At 51.1% G+C, this 21,355-nt stretch overlaps 7 protein-coding genes across 7 annotated transcripts; 5 read left to right on the top strand and 2 right to left on the bottom strand.

Moving 5' to 3' along the window:
• Window positions 1-1,370: 1,370 nt before the first annotated feature.
• On the bottom strand, window positions 1,371-2,388 carry PFICI_13087 (uncharacterized protein; the record flags this gene model as incomplete). The annotated part of the gene is made up of 3 exons (XM_007841668.1): window positions 1,371-1,671; window positions 1,881-2,048; window positions 2,144-2,388. The coding sequence occupies 3 exons, from the start codon at window positions 2,386-2,388 to the stop codon at window positions 1,371-1,373; spliced, it is 714 nt and encodes a 237-aa protein (XP_007839859.1).
• A 937-nt stretch (window positions 2,389-3,325) lies between these two features.
• PFICI_13086 (uncharacterized protein) lies at window positions 3,326-6,454 on the top strand (the record flags this gene model as incomplete). Its single annotated transcript, XM_007841667.1, has 1 exon — window positions 3,326-6,454. The coding sequence occupies one exon, from the start codon at window positions 3,326-3,328 to the stop codon at window positions 6,452-6,454; it is 3,129 nt and encodes a 1,042-aa protein (XP_007839858.1).
• Window positions 6,455-9,585: 3,131 nt separating this feature from the next.
• On the top strand, window positions 9,586-11,511 carry PFICI_13085 (Protein phosphatase 2C; the record flags this gene model as incomplete). Its single annotated transcript, XM_007841666.1, has 7 exons — window positions 9,586-9,621; window positions 9,859-10,168; window positions 10,237-10,310; window positions 10,363-10,447; window positions 10,519-10,725; window positions 10,781-11,041; window positions 11,096-11,511. The coding sequence occupies 7 exons, from the start codon at window positions 9,586-9,588 to the stop codon at window positions 11,509-11,511; spliced, it is 1,389 nt and encodes a 462-aa protein (XP_007839857.1).
• A 927-nt stretch (window positions 11,512-12,438) lies between these two features.
• Window positions 12,439-14,748, top strand: PFICI_13084 (uncharacterized protein; the record flags this gene model as incomplete). Its single annotated transcript, XM_007841665.1, has 1 exon — window positions 12,439-14,748. One exon carries the CDS (start codon window positions 12,439-12,441, stop codon window positions 14,746-14,748), a length of 2,310 nt encoding a protein of 769 aa, XP_007839856.1.
• Window positions 14,749-15,375: 627 nt separating this feature from the next.
• On the top strand, window positions 15,376-16,845 carry PFICI_13083 (uncharacterized protein; the record flags this gene model as incomplete). Its single annotated transcript, XM_007841664.1, has 3 exons — window positions 15,376-15,912; window positions 16,015-16,117; window positions 16,250-16,845. The coding sequence occupies 3 exons, from the start codon at window positions 15,376-15,378 to the stop codon at window positions 16,843-16,845; spliced, it is 1,236 nt and encodes a 411-aa protein (XP_007839855.1).
• A 363-nt stretch (window positions 16,846-17,208) lies between these two features.
• On the bottom strand, window positions 17,209-17,819 carry PFICI_13082 (uncharacterized protein; the record flags this gene model as incomplete). Its single annotated transcript, XM_007841663.1, has 3 exons — window positions 17,209-17,376; window positions 17,472-17,587; window positions 17,708-17,819. 3 exons carry the CDS (start codon window positions 17,817-17,819, stop codon window positions 17,209-17,211), a joined length of 396 nt encoding a protein of 131 aa, XP_007839854.1.
• Window positions 17,820-19,603: 1,784 nt separating this feature from the next.
• PFICI_13081 (uncharacterized protein) lies at window positions 19,604-21,151 on the top strand (the record flags this gene model as incomplete). Its single annotated transcript, XM_007841662.1, has 1 exon — window positions 19,604-21,151. One exon carries the CDS (start codon window positions 19,604-19,606, stop codon window positions 21,149-21,151), a length of 1,548 nt encoding a protein of 515 aa, XP_007839853.1.
• Window positions 21,152-21,355: the final 204 nt, after the last annotated feature.

Genomic DNA, 21,355 nt, shown 5'->3' with positions numbered 1-21,355 from the left:
TTTTGGCGTCCTCCTGGAATCTGGAAGGGGAGCAATGGGAGGGGGGCTTGAGGGGAAAGCCAGAGGGAGAAAGAAAAAAAAAATCCTCTCTTTTTTGGTCGTTTTACGGCCGCTAAGGAAGCATCTGGCCAAGGCGGAGGGAGCCAGCCAAAGGGATTCGTCCCGTCACAAAAAGGATTCGTAGATGGCGTGAGATCCTACTTTAGATTGGTTCGACTCAGGGAAGTCAAAGAAAGTATTACGGAATCTGTCAATGAGGCGCTGCTAGTCAAACGTCAATTGGTTGGCGAACTTGTGCTTTGTCCGATGGTATGAAGCTGTGTACGAACTGTAATCCATAGACTAGATGGTGAGGAAGAAAAAAAAATCCATGGTTCAGGTCGCTTGCTGCCCACTCCGAGGTCCTGGCAAGCAGAAGGAACCAGCGCACAAGCTGCCAGCAACTCCACGTGCGCTCATTATCCACTTTGAGCTTGGCAACATGTAACGTAGTTCAAGTCTACCGATCCCAGGTCCTGTGCTTCCGAATGTCCCGTTGACGAGTCCAAAGTATTACTGTAACGCCATGGGCTGAAGCCATGGCGACTTCCAGCTCGCATTCCTTAGCAGGAATTCGTCGGGGAAAAAAGGGGGAAGAGAAGTTGTACAAAGCTAAGGGCGAATTCTGTGACCAGCCACTTTGCGAATCCCCATCTGGTGACGTGACGAAGGGGGAGGGCTTTGTGCAACCCACCTGGGATGATTCCCCAACTCTAGTTGCAGTGGAACTACTGTCGACGGCGGTTCGCAGCACAACTCAAATTAAGTTTATCTTTCTTTGATAGATGCCAATTTATCTCTGTATCAAAATCTGCCAGCAATCTTGGAAAAGCAAGCACGGTTCATCTCGGATCCACCATGACCAGGAAATCAATCTTCATGCACCTTTGACTCGTGCCTGTAGACTAACGGCTGGCAATGATCGTGTTGTTGAAGATTTGCTAGGTGGTGGTCTTGGTGGTGTAGAACAGCTTACTGGCCATGGTACAATTCCTGGGCCCCGGAAAATAGCCGACCCAAAAAGGTCTGGCCAGCCAAGAGACGGGAACGGCACCCTGACCCTGACCCTTTTTTTCTTGGAGGATGGAGGGAATGCTTTGGGGTCAAAGGAGCGACGAACGTCGATTCTGAAGTATGTTACCAGCCTTTTGCCAATCCCATATGGAGAAAGAGAAAGCGAGAGAGAGACAGAAAAGCATTGAAGCGAGCTTGAACTGGTCATGACTTGACTCCGCCCTCTGATCTGAAGTCCGGCCAGCCTTCTATGTATCTAGATGTCTAAGAACTATTTTGAAGCTTAATAAGAGGGAGGCCTTCCATATGTGCACTCATTAGTCGCAGCGATGCTTGCTGGTAATAGCGTAGAGAAACAATCCTTGCCGGCTGAAGATGGGACGATCCTCGTCATGTAACTCAGCCACATGAAAGGCCTTTTGTGCTTTTTTGACGAATTGAATGTCGGCGCGACGTCTCTTTTTGAAGCAAAAGTAGATGATTGCCGATGGGCATAAATTCAAGAGGTCCGACAGCGTCGCGAGGAGCAGGGGGAAAGCCGGCTCAAAATACACACAATCAGCAGCCAAAATCACATTTGGTTTGAAGTCGACGACTTCTTGCGCAAGTGGTTCGCCCCTATAAAACACCCCACTGTCGTTAGAGGTTCTGTTTCTACTTTGAAAGACAAAAAAAAGCATCACTCCAGGCAACCAGGTACGGGCGGCGTCTTTGCGCTTGGCGTTGCGCCAGTGACATCTGACCCAGTCCAGCCTCAGGGTCCATGTCAGGGACACGGAGGTCTCGGTCTCATCAAGATGGCATAGAACAAGAGCTTGTGCACTTACCAGTTCAATATCGTGGCTTTGACTTGACCTTGCATCTGATTCAGTTCAATATTATGACCCATGAGGCTGAACATTTCCAACTGATCGGTGATGAGGAGCGGTTGTTGCACCTCACAACCGCGGGCAACTGCTAGACCCACCAGCCCGCCGCCTGCGCCGAGCTCTAGACTATTATTGGGGAAGATCGATAATTAGCAAAAAAAGGGTTCCGTGGGGACTTTTGACAACGCATCGCTAAAGAGGAGAGGAAACCACCAACATACATTCTCGAGTCTCGCAGATCCTTCCGGTGATAGCGGAGCATGTGTTTTGCAAGAACCATACCAGCTGGCCACGTTTGACCGCCGCAGCCCGAGGTGAGATCCTCGTGCAGTCGCAGTGGTTGGGCGAGAAGACTGTCAAAGTCAAATCCAGCCGTCGCCGCGGCCTTATACTCGGGCAGAGGCGCCAGGTCGACGCCGATCGCGAAGGGATCGAATTCGGGGGAAGGCGAGCGATCCTCGGCCATTGTGAAGCTTTTTTTGAACGTTGATGTTTGAGAAAAAAAGAGCCAAAAGACTGAATAACTGACTGGTAAAGTGTTGAACTCTGTGGGCAAGCTGGCAGAGAGCCTGCCGAGCCGCCCAAGGTGTTGTGAAAAGATGCGACGGCCCATATTGATGTTAGTGCCGGACCGGCGATTAGGAAGGAAGAGTCGAGGCCATCTTATCTCTTCTAGTCATCCCTTTTTGGCAGGGGCTAGCGCCGCAACTTGCCGTCCATTGTGATTAGTATTGGATTATAGATGCCATTCACATCTCACTCTTCCCTATCCCTCTCTCGCCTCATCTCTCTCTATATCCATCCCACTTACATCACGTGTGCACAACCCGTGGTGCTCACTGCTAATGTATTGAATGGCCATGCCAGTCTCTGACTCTTCACTTTGCATAAAAAATAAATCTGGTGCAAATCTGAATCATCTGCAATGTTCGATTCACAATTAGGTACTAATAGTAGTAGCACTCAGTATTCAATGGCATTTGATCACCCCACCAGCCTCGCGTCTCATGAGCAACCGCGAATGCGTGGCAAGACACTGGAATTCCTGACGGACATATTATGATGGCTGACGCGCTCGCGACCTCTGTAACGAGCTCTTGTGCCTAACCACTTTACACGCAACAGATTTCTATGCTTCTCTTTTTTTTTTTTTTCTTCGTGCAACCAGTCAAGGAGCGCGGCTTGTGAGTATCCATCTGCTAAGGTTAAGCTTTGGGTCAGCATATCGCCGTCTTGATCCTGTCTTGAGTTGCTTGTACTCAACCACCTTTGTTTTTCTTTTCTGCTCGCCGCACAAGTCCTAACAATATCATTTCTAGCTATAGTCGCTCCTTCAGAACCATTTGCGCATCATGTACTTTCCATCATCTCTCATGTGAGGTGACAATATCACCACCACCACAATGCGGCCGAGGTGGGCGTCAAGCCCAATAATACTATTAGCATACTACGCCAAATTCATACTATGCGCTCCTCGCGACTACTTTCCCATCAACTCCCAACTGCCGCCAGTGGCTCGGATATCAGAGCCTTTTTCTTTCGTTTTTTCGCCGTCAACATTCGTGTCTCCGTATCCAATATCTTATACCTTGGTCGACTCTCCAGAATGGCTCTCAATCGATAGCAACAACAGACGGCTCTATGGTACGCCAGAAGATCGGGATGTCGGGTCCGGCTCCATTGTAGGCGTACCCATCAGTATAGCGGCAGAGGATGAACAAGGTTCTACAATCACCAATTCGACTTTGGTCATCTCCAGGAATCCAGCTCCCAATGTGGTTGTGCCGCTCTCGGAACAGCTCCCGTCGTTTGGGCTATATTCTGCGCCCTCATCGATTATCTTATCCCCATCAGAGGATTTCTCTTTCAAATTCAAAAAAGATACGTTCGACCAGTCAGGGCTGAGTTATTATGCCGTATCAGGAGATAACGCACCTCTTCCAGCTTGGATCTCGTTCGACGCCAACAGCATTTCGTTTACTGGCAGAACTCCTGCAATCGAGGCATTGGTTCAACCACCCACCACTTTCAATGTCAAACTGGTCGCTTCCGACGTTGTTGGCTTCGCATCCGCTTCAATACCGTTCTCCATCATCGTTGGCAATCACGAACTGACAGCCGAGGTCACCAACATTGCCTCCAATGCAAGTATAGGAAGACCTTTTCACTATGACGACCTTGCGAATAACATCAAATTGGATGGTGGAGCACTGAATCGCTCCAATGTGGCTTCAATATCAACAACTCCCTTGCCCGAGTGGCTGGAGTTCGACACTGAAACATGGCATTTGAGCGGAACCCCCCAAGTAGGAGCGATTCCTGTCAATGTGACCATTTCAGTTGTTGACATTTATTCCGATGCGCTCAATATCAGCCTGGTCATCGATATTGCCATGAACATCTTTCGGTCAGACTTGCCAACCATCAATGTATCAGCTGGCACCGATCTGGCACTCGATTTGAGACCATTTATTTCTAACATCTCCGACACGGAGTTGCGACTAACAGATCAGTCAAAGGCGCCGTGGATCCGATACAATTCCTCCCTAATGGAGCTCACTGGTGCCATTCCGTATTCGAATACTGCATTTGAGGTTCAAGTCGACCTTGAAGCGAGCTCGAAGAGCACTGAAGTGACAGAGTCACGCGAACTATCCATCAGGATCGGGGCATCCCCGTCTGAAACGACCAGACCATCTTCGTCATCATCAAGTGCGGCGCAAACGCCAGCCTCTACTTCTTCTGTTCCAGCAGCACCCTCAAGCACTGCGAGCCCAACTTCTCGGACGACAAAAATAGTTTTAGGCGTTCTCGTACCACTGATCGTGATCTGCGTTGTCGCCCTAGTTCTACTGCTCTGCTGCTACCGACGACGGAGACACGATCGGTACCAGGACCACATCCCAGAAGTATCTGCTCCTATACCTGGAAGTTTCGTCAAGCATAATACGAGTAGCCTCGAGGGTCCAAATGGTCTACAAGGCTTATTCGATGCGGAAGTTGCCCGGAGGTCACACAGCGATAGCTTCACCACTGCTCCAGTCATACCGCCCCGGTTCCGCACATCGTCTCACTCGAGTGTTCGAGGTAGCGATGGCCGCCAATCTATGACTTTGTTCGCCTTTGACCGAAGATCCCTAAGCGACTCGGCGGTGCGAGAAACTCGCGAGTCGTGGCTCAAGGGATTCGCCGCGGGGCATATACCTCCCTCAACCGCAACTGCAAAAATGGACGACTTCAGCGTGTTGTCAGATACCACTCTGGGATCGGCAGACAACCATGTACAAGGCGAGACCCCGGCACTGGTCGTCAGTGGCGCGGGACCAGAATCTTTCAGACGCTCGCTCGTGACCTCGCCCGTCGCCGGCTTGAGTTTGCCAATCGTGCATGAGCCGTCGAGTATCCAGGCCACTCCAGAGTTCGCATACATTACAAGAGGAAGTGAGTCGGACGGCGAAAGCCGACCCAAGTCTGCGTATCCGGATTCGACGTATTCTGGCGTCTTGGGCCTTGGAATTCAACGCACCATAACGTCCATCCCGCGCAAGACCAGCACAAGAATGTCTCACGCTTGGAAAAAGGCAAGCCCCTCCAGGCTCCTGGAAGAATACAAGCGCAAGAGCAACCACAGCACCTCGACCGTCGATACCACGCGGACCAGCATCTTGACCGACGAAGTGGCCGATATTCAGAGACCCACCGTCGTCCATGTGCCCAGCCGGGGGCAGAGCCGGCAGATCAGTCGCCGCGTTGATGATTCGAGTGCCCTGTTCGGAGGCGGAGCAATAGTGCGTTCACCAAAGAACTTTGGTGTCATCACTGGACCATCACCGATGCCTTCTCGGGAGAAACTATTCATGCTTCCGCCGCCGCTTTCACATGGCAGAAACTTTTCGTGGAACAATGCTGCAAAGAGATCCCATGGGATAGAGCACAGGGACTTTGGCAAGTCTCAACATGAGCCGATAATGTCCATGAATGCGGCTCGAGCCTCGCAGGATTCCGTCATCTTCTCCCCCTTGAACGAGAACAAGGAGAACAATGACTTGGTGCAACCGGACATCAAGACATATGAAGACCTCATGTCCCTAAACCAATGGCCGATGCCACTTTCCACCGCCAACTCGGACACGTCCACGATAAGAGAGTACAAGGACCCGGCCAGAGATGACAGCGACGTATCCCGCGCCGCAGAGGAAAAGGCCCGTCTCTTGGAGCAGCAACAGGCCGCCGAGGACGTTCGACGACTGTTGTCCGAACCTGACCCGGCCTGGCCGCTGCCAAGACCGCTGCCCAAGACGCCCACCAGACAGGCGAGGACGCCGCTGGCCGACCGGCCAAACCAGTCGGCGACGAGCGGCGGCGGCCTCGGGACAAGGAGCAACTTTTCACGCAAGTCGAACAGAAGTGTCAATACCATCGCGAGTGACTACGCAGGGACGGAAGACGGATGGGAGGACATTCGGCCGGCGAGTGTATTGGATGGGAATCTTTTCAGCAACTCAACAGGGAGCGCACCAGCATTCATTTAATACTCGGATCAATGGGGAGTTTCATGCTTTTGTAATCCCGGGGCTTTTTTTTGGGGGGAGAGATACGCCAACAAAAAGTTTCTGGGAATGGACGGATTGGCAAAGATACTTGATGTTTTTACTGCGTTTTGGCGTTCTGGCGAGGATTTCCTGTTGTCAATTACCAATTTGCCTCACATAGTGTAAATCCGTCTCCATGGCGTTGTAATTTTATATAGTGTACTCTTTAACCATTGCGAAGATTCGGTGCCTACTTGTACTTGACCGGGGGCATCCATGGTGATGATCCAAGCTGCGATACTATCCATGGTATAGCCCTGTAGGGTCTTCTTCATTGTGATTATTATGGTTGAAACATCTGCAGACAGTCTCAAGTAATCTACACAGCACTCAGACAAATCTCACATTAATCAACTCAAGCGACTTGCCTGGCTGGGCTCTTGGAAGTTGGGTTGTATGTGTAATGTACGCTCGTACTGACTGCCTCTAGAGCTGAGTGAGCGGCCAAGGACATGCCGCATAATGTGGGGGGGTTTTTACACTACGCACAAATGGGATTTCTTTCTTTGCATAATCGATACCGGTCCTTATAGGGGAAAAGCAATTCCAATTGCTGACACCTTCTGACGTCGTGCCGCGGCATGCATAAAGAAAAGAAAAACGCATCATGAGGCAGAAAAAAAAAAATGCAAGTACCTTTCCCAACGTTTTCGACGGATAGAGCCGCCTGGCCTTTCATACGCCCAGGATCGTTATAGCGGCTTTACTACAAATGGAACAGATCTTCGGGCAATTGAATGGCTCGAACATTCGGCAACGAGCTGGAGTTTTTCAAGCGAGAAGAAATTTTTTCCCCTTCACTTCTCTCTGCTGAGATCTCGCCAAAGAAGGATGGATGTGCAGAACTTTAAATAATAAAAAAACCCTCAGAAAAATAGAACCGCCTGCCATGGTTGGACGGAGGCAAGGTTCAGCAATCTACGATTGGACCCTTTCGACTGGCGGCTTTTTGCTCACGGACCAGTTCCAACCGCCCGAGCCGTTTCCCCAGATTTAACGGGAAAGCAAAGGCCATTTCATTTGGGCGTTCCAAGAAAAGCGAACCCCTGTCGATTAATAAGCGTAGGTATAATTTCAAATAGTAATTCTTTGGATTTTGGATATTTCTTTTGTCCCGAGGCACGAAGCAAGAACTGTAGGGCGACAAGGGCGAGTCCATACATGAACGAGCATCTGGCAATTTTCTTTGGTGGTACACATTGTGATTCAATGTCACTTGACGAGGAGGATCCATTTCGTTCTGGATATGATGTGAAGTCAACATGTGAGTAACGTTCTAAATGTCGTTCTTTTTAGGATTCAACAGATATGGGTTTTTCGGAAACCGATAAGGGCCTGAGCGCGGGCATCCTTTGATGATGCACGTACGTGTCCTACCAACCGGGCTGTAGCCTGTAGATACCTGGCACCCAGGTCATTAGTGCTCTTTTTTGGAGTGACCAGCGGGATTCGGGGCTCTGGATCACCGGAATATGCCACGAGTGGACGAGGATGTCATGGACAGGGGAGTCTTGTGTGCCCATGCTTGGGAGTGATGGTGGAGTTTTGCTCTTTGCCGCATACAATCGATCAATCAATGAATTCTCTTCTTCCGTCTGGTGTAGTATGTTCCAGCTGAGCACTCACGATGCTGACGGGCAGGTGAGCAAGCAGGATGAATGTCCCAAAGCAGCATCGAGAAGTTGAGCGATGAAATAGGTCGTGCTTTCTATGCACCATACCAAGTCCGGCTTCAAGGTTGATGTGCACTTTTCAACGGATATTGTACATTATTATACATGCTATGGCGCAGGTCCATGCTCAGAAATGGATTTGGACTTGCGCCCGAATGCATGGGAGCGACAAGCGAGCAGGTCAAGAAGGCACGGTCCAATAGTGGCGATGATGTCGTTTTCCAGGTACCTCGCTGGGTAGGTAGGTCCTATGCAGACTCAATAATTGATGGCCAGGTACCTAATGTAGGTAAGTGATGTTGTGCGCCTCTGGGGGCTCTCCAGTCTTCCTTCCTGTGCCATCACATCATCACTCATCACGCCTTGTTCTGTGAACCATATTGTGTCCAGGCTCTGTCGCCCATCATCAGAACTGATTCAGAGCGAACAAGACTGCCCGGATAGTGCAATCGTTATTTGCTTCATATTTCTACTTCGTACACACCACTTTAGATGTATGCTTGACTCATGGGCATCTGCACCAGATTACATATTCATGAACCACACAAAATAGACATTAAGCGCTGCTGCAACTACGGTTTCTTTTCCTGACCGACACATCAAGGCAATTTCACCAACCAGCAAGGCACTGGACCACCACTACCAAAACGGGACCCCCAATCCGTCATCAGCGAGTAGTGTAGATCCCCAAAAAATCACCTACTCCAGAATCCACCGCCCAGTCCAGTCCAGTTCAGTCCAGTCCAGCGAGCCGGTGAGCACCACGACGCACGCACGCACTGCAAACAAGCAAGCTGCTTTTTGGAAGTGCGGCGCTTCTTTTCAAGAGTACCCCGCCTTGTGTTGGTCCCTCCCGTCTGTCTGTCTGTCTGCCTGCCTGCCTGCCTGCCCGCCCGCCCGCCTGGCTTGTCTGTTTGGTTCTACCTATCAATTCTGCCACCAAAGAAAACGCCCCTCGGGTTTCCTCAATAACCGCAGGACCTTTCGCCGCGCTACCTGATCAGGCTGGGTCTTGGTGTATCTGTCTGACAGTCCGACTGACTGACTACCTCAACGCCCACCACCGCACAACAACTCCAGTCGTCTGTCTCGCTGCTCTCCCACACACGCAATACCGGGCCAACCAATTTCTTGTCGCGCGACCTCTCCCGCCTGTCTTTGGTACGGCATCCGGTCATCCTTTCTTCACTCCCGCACCACGCAACTTTTAGCCAAGGCATCTTGTCCGCTGGAGAATAAGGAAAGAAAAATTTATTTCGACCTGGCATTTGCAATCCGCGACTGACTGCAACTGCACGCCCGATCACGAAATCCTGAACCCCTCCCCCCCTCTCTCTCACCTATCCATCCACAGACGAATCCGTGGCCTGCGCGCTTCGGTTCACAGTCTCTATCACCATGGGTCAAACACTCTCGGAACCCGTCGTCGACAAGGTAAACAAATCCTCTACTCTTCCATCTGCTTTGTCTTGCGCGCCCACCATCTTTCAACCCACCCCTATCCGATCGAGTCTGCGCGTGCCCACCCTTTGGGCCATATGACCTCATCAATGCCGTGGCCTCTTATTTGTGCGATCACTTCGTACCTGGCCTGTTTCTGTATTGCGATCATGTCTTGCATGTCAATATTTTTGTGTGTGAACAACTTGCTGACTTCTTGTTTTCATCTAGGCATCTGCCAAGGGTGAGGATGAGCGCCTGCTTTACGGTGTGTCGGCCATGCAAGGCTGGCGCATTAGCATGGAGGATGCTCACACCACCATCCTGGATCTCTTGAAGCCCGACAGTGAAGAAGCAAAGGCACACTCCTCGAGATTATCCTTCTTTGGTGTCTTTGATGGACATGGAGGTGACAAGGTGGCACAATACGCCGGCGAGCACATTGATGATATCCTCGTGAAGCAGGACACTTTCAAGGCTGGAAACTACGAACAGGCTCTCAAGGACTGCTTTCTGGCTTGCGACCGGGCAATACTGAGCGGTATGAGATCATGCATTAGTGCAGCAGTGCTGTATTTTCAGTTGTGGATGCTAATCGGAGGATGACAGACCCCAAGTATGAGGAAGAGGTTTCTGGCTGCACGGCTTGTGTTGGTCTCATCACTGATGACAAGATCTACATTGTTTGTACCCTGTCCATGCTTCGCTCCGAACCCTTGTTGACAAATCCACTAGGCCAATGCTGGTGACTCGCGAAGTGTCCTGGGCGTCAAAGGTCGTGCTAAGCCCTTGTCTTTTGACCACAAGCCCCAGAATGAAGGTTCGTTATCTTAGCCCTGTTGGCTTGCCATCTTTTTGTCCTCCTTACTCGGCGACTTACTGTGACCACAGGCGAGAAGGCACGTATCACTGCCGCTGGTGGCTTCGTCGATTTTGGTCGTGTCAATGGTAACCTTGCATTGTCGCGTGCTATCGGCGATTTCGAGTTCAAGAAGAGTGCCGAGCTCGCACCCGAGCAGCAAATCGTCACGGCTTACCCTGATGTGGTAGTCCATGATTTGAGCGACGACGATGAGTTCCTGGTCATTGCCTGCGACGGTAAGCATCGCACCACTAACTTGAAAGCAACCTTTTTAATAATCATTCTTTTCAGGTATTTGGGATTGCCAGTCATCCCAAGCGGTCGTCGAGTTTGTCCGAAGAGGCGTTGCTGCCAAGCAGGAGCTGGAGAAGATCTGCGAGAACATGATGGACAACTGCTTGGCTTCCAACTCCGAGACAGGTGGTGTCGGATGCGACAACATGACCATGATTGTGATCGGCTTCCTCCGAGGCAAGAAAAAGGATGCCTGGTACGAAGAGGTCGCAACCCGCGTTTCCAAAGGCGACGGCCCGTGCGCTCCCCCCGAATACGGTATGCAAAGCAAAGAGTCCGAGTCACCGATGCAAAACTGACAGTTGGACTCAGCCGAATTCCGAGGACCTGGTGTTCACCACAACTTCGATGATAGCGACAGTGGTTATGACGTGGACATGGACAAGCAGTCGAAGCCTTTTGGTATTGGTGGGTACAAGGGTCGTATCATCTTCCTTGGTGATGGTACTGAGGTCCTGACAGACTCGGACGATACCGAGATGTTTGACAACGCTGAAGAGGACAAGGACCTCGCTAGCCAGGTGTCAAAGTCCTCTTCGGGAGAAGATGGCGAGGACAGCAGCAACATCCTCCCCCGAGCCCCTTCCCCGCCAGCCAAGGAGAAGTCGAATACCGAGCCTGAGTCCAAGACGGAGACTACAACAAGTGATACCCCTAAAGACGCAGAGAAGAAGACCGAGACCAAGGTGGAGGCTCAGGCCGATGGAACAGCCGACGAGAAGGAATAGTTGGCCTCTTGGGTTGTTTGTTGATCCACAAGCGGGTTGCACAGTGAACTGTTTGACACCGCTGGCCCTACTTTGGACGGTGTCGTTTGACTTTGGCGCAAATCCCCCAGCAGCGACTAGGTGTAGTCTACCAGGTTTGACTCCACAAGGGTACAGTCTGGTTGGGATATTAGAGAGGATCGCGTAGTACTCTAGAGTCACCAAACTTCTTCATTCAAAGGGAGGCGAGCTCGCATGGAGTTTGGGAGGCATCAGATCAAGGGAGCGAAGTCAAAACACCATTGCCTGTCTTAACGATATTGGGAGACTTCCAACATGACGAAGAATACAATAAGTCCAACGCTTTAGTATTCGACCAGCTACAGCGACATTGTGAGGGCGATACGAGAGCCGGGTCCTGTCTTAAACGTGGGCCTCGGATATGACTTTGATGGATTGAGTATACACGTTTCTTTTCCTATGACAAATACCCAGTGGCAGGATAGTTGACCCCAATATAATAATGCCTATGGATACGAAAAGCGCCTGGTGTCAACGAAAACCTGTGCTGGACCCAAGCAAAGAACACACAGAAAGCGGAATAGAGTGATTGATTAACAAGAAATCTGAAAGTAAAACCAACATTGTGCTGCAATTGGGGGTGGACTGTTCTGACTTCTTGGTTGGAAAAGCCCGGACAGTTGATGCCAGCTGCGATGCCGTCATAATCGCGCCAAGAGCTACCGATTTCGCCGATGGGTTCCTTGGCGCAATCCATGCACGCGACCCGAACCAGGGACTCGCCGGCGCCGGAATTTTTTGGAGGGGACCAAATCCCCAACCTGTCTAAGCAGCCAGTGCGAGAGGAAGACAACAGCAGCCAACACCAACTACTCTAATCAAAGTTGGTTCCCATTTCTCACAAGATCAATGACCTGTTCATAGCTCATGTCCCTGGGCTTCAGAACGGTATGGAGAGCTCATACCTGTGCCTTGACCGCCAGTGGGCTCTCCTTGAGTCCCAGGGAACTTCCTCGAGTCCTCCACCATTACCAGAGGTCGCAACTCAACCGATGGCAGTCGACCAACTCGGCCGAGCCGAAGAGGCACGATACATCAACCCCGGTACCCAATGATCATTCTGTCAGCCAATTCCGGCGTGTGTCACCCTCTTTGCAGAATGAGGAACGCGACGAACCCGAGCGTGAGCAACTCTCGCCATCTGCACTGAGGCGGTTGGCCATTCACCGAGTTATCAAAAAGAGCAGAAAGCGGAAGATCCAGAACAAGAACCCTGCATTGATAAAGTCGCGGCAGTGGTACCCGAGCAGGCACGAAGTTGTCAGGAGTGATCGAAAGAGCTACCTCAGCAAGGCGCGGCAAGATCTTTGGGCTTTTCAACGCGCCAAAGACGACAATCCCGGAGTCGACTGGCTTAGCACCGCGCATTTTCTATCGAAACTTACGCCCAAGTTTGGCTCCATTTTTGATTTCAAGGTCATAGTCGGCCAAGGCGCCGCAGATGAAATCCGAAAGCTCCTGCCTCGTGGGCCTACCGCCGAGCCGGGTCGACTGCAGCAAAGCACTCGCGCCGTTGTTCGCGTGGACGAAACGGACAATGCGGACGGAAACCTACATCTTACCCTGACCGGGTCTGCACACTCAGTACGCATGGCCCTGATGGACTTGCTCAAGGCTTCGGGGCACATCACCGCCGTCAGACTGCTGGATAACGATGCGCAAGGCATGCTGCGGGATCTTTGGCACCAAGAGAAGACCAACTTGGACTCTGTCACGCTCCTGGATCGCGACGAGGCCGGTGCGGGCGACCAAGACGACAGGAGTTTGACTTTGACTGCAAAACTGAGCCCGTCTGGATATCAGTGGCAGAAAAGTCGCTATTACGTATTGAACCGAAGAGCTGACCAGATTCCAAAACCTGCCGTGTGGACAATGGAATCGCTCGAGAAATACATTGCGCTTTTGGTGTATGGTGTTGTACCAGCACATCTTCATTCGTCACTGTACAAGAAGCCGACTGATCACCAGCAAATTGTCGTTTCTCTGCTCAATGAAATTTTTCATTCCGAGCAAAGTCATCGGTCACTTTCCACTGAAGCCCTGGCTATGACTTTGGCCTACATCCAGAGCAAAGGGCTCACTTTTAGACCAACGGCACGGGCAATATTCAATCAAGCCGAGATTCGAAACATACCAATGGATACACGAATATGCAATATCTTTGTTGCTGGGTCTGTGAGAACGGGTGACCTAGACGGGTTTCACAACGTGCTGAAGCTAATGGCGAGAAAAAGCCTGCACGCTGACAGCGAGACATGGCTGTCCCTTTTGAAGATCATGGAACAGCCTGACGCAAAACACTACATTCTTCGCAAGATGCGCAAGTTGGGACTTGATCGAATTCAGTCAACACTTGTCAAAGCAGGCCAACACATGGCGCCTTTCGAATTGGAAAAATCACTCAATAATATTCATTCAATTACCGAATTCATTGAGGAACAAGACGCACAACACGGGGCTATTTGGCTTGACAGAATAACCTTCAACAAGCTAGTAGATGTTCTTGGGAAGAACGGCAAACACAATATGTGCCTTGATCTCCTAGATCTTATCTACGAGTCGCGCCGCACAAGCCCAGGGTCGGACACACTGAACACCATCATCACCCATAGCAGGAGCACCCAAGACATATTAGATGTGATGCGAAAGCTTCGGACAATGTGGCCTGCAGCAGTCCTGTCCGATAGAGACACCTATGATATGCTCTTCCAGGTTGCTTGGAAGACACGAAGCCCTAATATGCTTCGTGTCATCTGGCACTATGCTACTTATGCTAGACAGGCAAGTTCAAAGTTGCGGTACCGCATGAACAAGCTCCTCTCCAGTGAAGGACCCCACGACCTTGGCCGGCATACTCTCATCAGTCCGTGGAAGGCCGTTATTGCAGGGGAAACTGCGCTGCCCTTGTTTGAGTCGTCCAAGAAAGATCAACTCGGGACAAGCATCGCGAGGTGGAACGGTGCCCAGTCTAATGTCTCGAGATTATCAGCTTCGTTGGAGGACAAGCTAATCGAAGCTTACGATATGGACCGCAAAATCCACGCGACGCTCAAGGAAGGGGGAATTGCAAAGGAGGATAGAGAGAAACTCGTCGTGGATCTGCCAATAATGCCCCGAGACCCAAAACGACTTTCCCTGTGGCCGCCTCCCCCACTGCTGTCGAGTATTTCAACATGAGGAACGAAGCAATAGCTTTGATGATGAAGTTAGGCAAATGTACAACTATGGATAGACAAGCGAGTGCTTTTGTGGACGTGTGAAAAAATGAAGCAGGGGCATTTAGATGCATTATGTACATATAAGGGTTTTTTTTTAGAGATGGTGCATCTGGCAGATCTCATTGCCACTGGCGTTGTACATTGTAAGATTAGTCGGCATCCAAATATACCCCCAAATCATTTCCGTTGTTTCTATCAACAATTATGACAAGTCCTTGAATTATGGATAAAAACACACGGCCTTGTTGCGTTTACTCTCTTTGCAGAGTGTTGATTTACGAAGGCCAAGGTAACAAGTCCGTCACTGCAATTCATATTATGGAGCATGGCTTATCTTATCATCTTATCGGCGATAGTCTAAGAAAAAGTTCCCAGGTTCAGTCAACCACCAAAATTCCCCACGATCTGCAGCCGTTGCTGCTGCCCCTCATACCATCCTGTCTAGGCAATTTTTTTTTTTCAAATCCTCTTCTTTCCTCTGGCGACGAGGACAAATCGAATCATCAGACCGCATTTTAGCAAACGCGCAAACTGGGAGTGCATATTCACGAACCCGACGGAGAACTAGAACAAAACTAAAAGGAATATGGGCAAGGCCAAGTCGGCAAAGCGCAACGGTGGCGCATCCGCCTCGCCGTACGAGCGGCCCTCGAAGCCAGGCGGCGGCGGCGGCGGCGGCGGCGGCGGCGGCGGCTCCTCCAAGGCCAGCAGCAACAATATTTTCAAGTTCAACACGTCGAGTTATGGCCAGCACATTCTCAAGAACCCGGGTGTGGCCGAGGCTATTGTGGTCAAGGCGAACCTGAAGCCGACAGACACGGTGCTCGAGATTGGTCCCGGATCGGGTAACCTGACGGTGCGGATCCTGGAGCGGGCGAAAAAGGTCATTGCCGTCGAGATTGATCCCCGCATGGCCGCCGAGGTCACCAAGCGTGTCCAGGGCACCCCCGAGCAGCGCAAGCTCGAGGTCCTCATGGGCGATGTCATCAAGCTGCCCAACGACAAGCTGCCCGCCTTTGATGTCTGCATCAGCAATACCCCATACCAGATCTCGAGTCCGCTCGTCTTTAAGCTGCTGAGCATGCCGAACCCGCCCAGGACGAGCGTGCTCATGTTTCAGCGGGTGAGTTTCCCTTTCTCGGTTGGTGGCAGAGTATAGGAGGAAAATGAGAGCGGGTCGTGATCTGGTTCATCTCGTGCTGACAGGAAATGTTTCTTGTTGTAGGAATTCGCGCTTCGACTTACGGCGCGCCCTGGCGATGCTTTGTACTGTCGATTGAGCGTCAATGCACAGTTTTGGGCTCGAATTACACATATCCTCAAAGTCGGTGCGTATTCACCACACGAGCCTGCAGGTTCACCAATCCTTGATGAGGTTTCTTATGAGCTTTGATACCAAATGCTATGGATACTTGTGATTGGAGAGTGCATATCAAAGACTAACAACACTTTTCCTATAGGCAAGAAGAACTTCAACCCACCACCTCTGGTCGAATCCAGTGTCGTCAAGATCGAGCCCAAGATGGGCGCCGACCGGCCCCAGGTGTCGTGGACTGAATGGGACGGCATGCTGCGCGTATGCTTCAACAGGAGGAACAAGACAATGAGGAGCAGCTGGCTGGGCACCAAGGAGGTGCTGAACATGGTCGAGCGAAACTACCGGGTCTGGTGCAGCATGAACAATGTTGCACTGGAGGAGGGCACCGTGGACGAGGATGACGACGACGAGGACATGGATGTCGACAATGGCAACGCGGGCGCCGGCGATGAAGAGGAGGAGTGGGGCGGCATGGACGTTGACGGCGACGAGGCCGAGAAAAAGGACAGCAGCGACCTCCCTTCGTTCTTTGAAGAGTTGAAGCAGGCGTCGAGCGAAGTCCCCAAGACGAAATCCAAGAGGAAGAAGACCAAGGTGGCCGCGCTGGTACGCGAGAAGATCAGAAAGGTCCTGGAGGACGACACGGGACTGGCCGACCAGAGATCCGGAAAATGCACAGAAAACGACTTTTTGAGGTTGCTGCACGCTTTCAATTCCGAAGGTCTTCACTTCTCCTAGAGAACGGCCGACATTTTCAATTTGGGTGCCTCCGGTTGTGGCAGCATATAATGAACGGAGTCTGGCGTTTAGTGGATCAGGGTCAACCTCGAGAAGAAAAGTCATTTGCGAATGGTGCATAGAGATATCATAGAGAACGAGTATGTGGAAGCATTTGCAGACCAAGTTTGTTGATACCAAAGAGTCAATTATATTAGACATTTCCCATCCGAATCCCATATCCCTTATGATGATGAAAGCAAGTAAAACACAAAAATAAACGCCCTTTCGTCATCATACCATGATCATACTGCTACATGCCATTTGTCGCTTCGGAGTTGTTTTGCGTCTTTGCCCAAGACTCTTTTCTTTTAGTGGGGATGTTTATTTGCCGCCAAACCAGCCGGAGATGCCGCTCTTGGCCTCTGAGGCTTTGGCCTCGACCTTGCGGTCAAATTCGTCCACCTTCTTTAGCGTGCTGTTCTTGACGTCCTTTGCGTAGGCTTCAGCATCAGCCTTTGCCTTGGCGATCTCGGCTTGGCTCTTCTGGAGCTATCGAAGAGGGGAAAAACATATGTTAGTGTCGTTGTTTTCGTCATGGATATACATATATCGAAAACGATCCGAGAGTGGACAAGGGGACTTACTGCGCTGTCAAACTTGGCGCCAGCCTCGGCACCGTACTGCTCTGCCTTCTTCTCGGCCTCCTGGCCGCGGCCGGGAAGCTCAGCCTTGACCTTTGCGGAGAGCTTGTGTGCGTCGGCTAAGGGGAGAAAATAGACAAGTTAGCTTGAGAGCTCATCAATTTGTGAATAATGACCAACAGCTAAACTACATGCTGATCCGAAGCTGGTGACTATTGCTTTGCAAGGAACACACTCACCCTCAGCTTGCTTCTGGGCAACGGTAGGGCTTCCGCCTGCGCTGTAGAGGTAGTAGCCAACACCACCAGCGGCAGTGAGACCGAGGAACAGAGGAGCTCTAGATCTGGACATTGTGGATTTGATGTGCTGTGTTGTCTGCGGACAATTGATATTGATTGGCAAGAGGAAGAGAGAGGAGTGTATGGCTTTGTAGAGAAAAAGAGTTTGTTGTTTATTGGAAAGTGAGGTTGGTTTGTATCATTCTTGAAACTTGCAGTCTCGGGGGGAAGAGGGGGGTGACACGGGTTATATGGAAGGCAGGGTTAAAAGTTCTCCAAGGTCAAATCCTATGTATATTTTCTTTCCATCACGTAACAAGCATATGTGACATGCATCAAGAGCACACGGAATACATCACGGTTCCATAAACATGACCAACCACATGGGGCCCAGCCCAGCCTCTCCCTCCTTGTCTGTTCTTCCTGAACGTTCCGAAAAACAAGCTGCATTGTCTGGCCGAGAGAAACCAGGGGGGGGTCGAACCACTGTGCAAGACTGTGACGTTTTCTTTTGCTGGGTTGCTTGAATTGGCCGCGCGAAGGAAAGAAAAGTTAACGAAGGCTATACTGACATGACGTCAACTGGAACGTGCTACTTTAATGCGGGGAAAGAGAGGGAGGTGCCTCTCCGGCCCTGCACATGTGCTGTAGGGAGCTTGGGCCCCTCTCTTGATGCGCTGACCGAGGGAACTGGAGCACCATGGCGCCTAAGGTCATTAGCAAATTTTGGTCTTCACTGAGCTACAGCAGCACCTGGCAACCTGGGCAATATCTGGAGTCTGGACTCTGGCCCGCCCTTGGAAGCTTACAGCGGGACCCATTTCCGCTCTCATTAGCGCCCGATGTTCCCAAAGATCTGGCTCGTCTGGTGCAAGCTGCGCACTGCCAATTTCCTTGAACGCTGATCGCAGACCCAGAAAAAAAAAAGATTCCCGGTCCAATTGATAGGGAATCGCAATCCGCGACAATTCGATGAGAAACAGCTGCGGTCATTACATCATTGGTTCCATTGTCGAACCGGACAGAAGACATCGTGTGGTCTTTCTTTCAGTTTTCATGTGTGTGCTTATGCGTGACCTCGAGTCTTGGAATATTATTCAATTTTGTTTCTTGCTATCATTAGCCGACTTGCAGTTGTATCATTAAACTTACTTCTAAACAGTAGCTGAGACTTGAAGCATTGGTTTCTTCTACGCATCCGGACATCCGCTTACACCACAGCAAGAAGAGCATGTCATTGTAAATATTTCGCACAAACCTACCCCAATACTGATCGTTATTATCTATACGCCCTATTCATTGCTTTTGCTATCGATATCTAGTACATTAGAAGACTGAAAACACTCCATGTTTGCTACATACCACAACGTCCACCCAGCTCGAATACAGCTAGAAGCTTTATGCACGTACACACGGAACTATAGCTTATTTCATCTCTAGCCGCCTTCGTCATCGTCATAGTCAATAGCATAGCACCTACCTGCAAGTTTAGCGTCTTGTTCCAGTCAAAGCTGAGAGATAGTGCACATCTGGATTGCTTGCAGCCCCCCTTTTCCAATAGAATTGTTTACTCAATTTTTATTGTCTTATTTTCTCTGGATTCGAGTCACCTCACTTCGCTTTCCATGTTTCTAAGCTAGTGGCTAGCACGAAGGCCCCCGGATCTTCAGGTCTTCTTCGCTGTTCGTGCCTATCGCTTTTACTTGCAATCCTCAAGCTAAAACCCTTTGTCCGATGTCCCTAGCCTGAAGTTGCCATTTCCTCGGGCTAGACAGCTGGACCTTGCGGGATAGGTATGCTCGAGGTCCCCTGTTGTCTGGTAGTCTGCAGGGTAGTCTTTGATACGGTTGCTACACGATGCCGACGGTTCGGTCCTCTCGCCGCGTAGCGCCGCTCAAGGAGTCCGACATCGATCACGAGATTAACCTCATTGATCACTCGACTTCAACCCACGGCACCCCAGCCCGGGCCCCAACACCGACTCAGCAGGAGGATGGCGACACGGCTGTCGACCAGTCCGCTCTGACCTCCGATAGCGAGCGCCCTCTGCGAACCAATGCCGCGCCGATATCAGCGAGTGAGGAAGGTTCCGAGCACGGAGGAGAACAGAATGGACATGCTTCCCGCGAGGAAGCAGGAGGGAACGGCGCGCTCGAGATACCACCTACGCCTACTGTCCAACCCCCCACGCCTGCTGCCGAGGAACCCAGACCTAAAGTGTCGTCGGAAGCCCAGCCTGTGAACGGGAACCCCGTCTCAAGAGTTCCTTCCTCAAAATCAGCCAAGAGGCAATCTCGTCGTCCCAAGTCTCCCAGAAAGGAGATCGATATTCTCTATGAGAATGAGAGAGGCGGCTTTCTGTGTGGCATTCCGCTCTTCTCTGGCGCGGCACTGGGCAATCTCGACCCGTCCCCGTGGACCAACGCGGCGCACAAGACGTCGCCCACGGACATCAAGACGGCGCAGGTGCCGGACCCCAGCTGGGAGTGGGCATGGCCAAGCTGGCACGTCAATAAAGACGACAAGATTCAGACCGATAAAGACGGTTGGGAGTACAGCTTCATGTTCAGCAAGAAGTTTAGCTGGCACGGCCCAAGGTGGTATAATAGCTTTGTTCGGCGGAGGGCGTGGACCCGACAGCGTATCAAGAAGGAGACTGACTTTCCGTCCAACGACCCGCACCTCTTGAACACCGAGTATTTTACAGTGGGCGCAGCGTCTCCAACAAAGAGCGGATCCATCCGGGGCGGCAGTAGTTTCGGTGGTGGGGCGAGTAACAGGACGAGCGTGGTGATTTCCGAGGACGAAGCACTCGAGGCCAAGATCGAGATTCAAAATATCGATACATTGATGGAGCTCTTGAGGAAACTCAGGATCGACCGGGAGAAGCTGGATGCCATACAAAATTACATTGAGCACAGCGCCGACGGCCTCGAGCAGTTACAGGATTACATGCACGAGATCATGTCCATATTCGTGTTCCAGGCAAGCCGGAAACTCCTGTTGACGAGATTGATGGAGCTTTATGATGGCTATACATATCAGAAACAGCAGTCGTCGCCCTCGGAGGTAGCCAAATCGAAACCGGAGCCACCCACGATACAACTGCAGTCCCAACAAGTCGTGGACGGGCCATCTCATCCGCAAGCCCACCCGAGCATCCCCAAAGAGCCAGAGACAGACGAGGAGAGGGCTGAGCTGAAGGAGAAGACCAAGCACCTAGCCGATGCAATCAAGCATGCGGACGAAGAAGTTCGTCGTCTCGAGTATTGGAGTGATGTCAAAGACATGGCTGGCGGAGGAGTCTCGGGCGGCGCTGTTGCTGATGAAAAGGGCTGGGTAGACGGATGGGATGGCATCGATCGAAGTGGTGGCATAGGTGCCAACAAAGAGGAACTCCCATGATGTGCTTCTAGTGGTGAATCACCAAAGAGATTGCATCGGGAAGGGCAAAACAACACATAATATGAGTGATGCGGATAAGTATGTCCTTTTTCTCGACAACTGATTGCCAGCACCCTACTTTGCGAGAAAAGAATGCTGGGTTGGAGAGAAACGGTACATGGAATTATACCCCCAGGACTATACACACACAAGCTTGAACGACCA

The sequence above is a fragment of the Pestalotiopsis fici genome (genome assembly GCF_000516985.1).
Source record: "Pestalotiopsis fici W106-1 unplaced genomic scaffold PFICI_Scf_11, whole genome shotgun sequence".
NCBI classification, from domain to species: domain Eukaryota; kingdom Fungi; phylum Ascomycota; class Sordariomycetes; order Amphisphaeriales; family Sporocadaceae; genus Pestalotiopsis; species Pestalotiopsis fici.
Note: the sequence above shows the minus strand (reverse complement) of the source record. Positions and strands in the feature narration are given on the sequence as shown.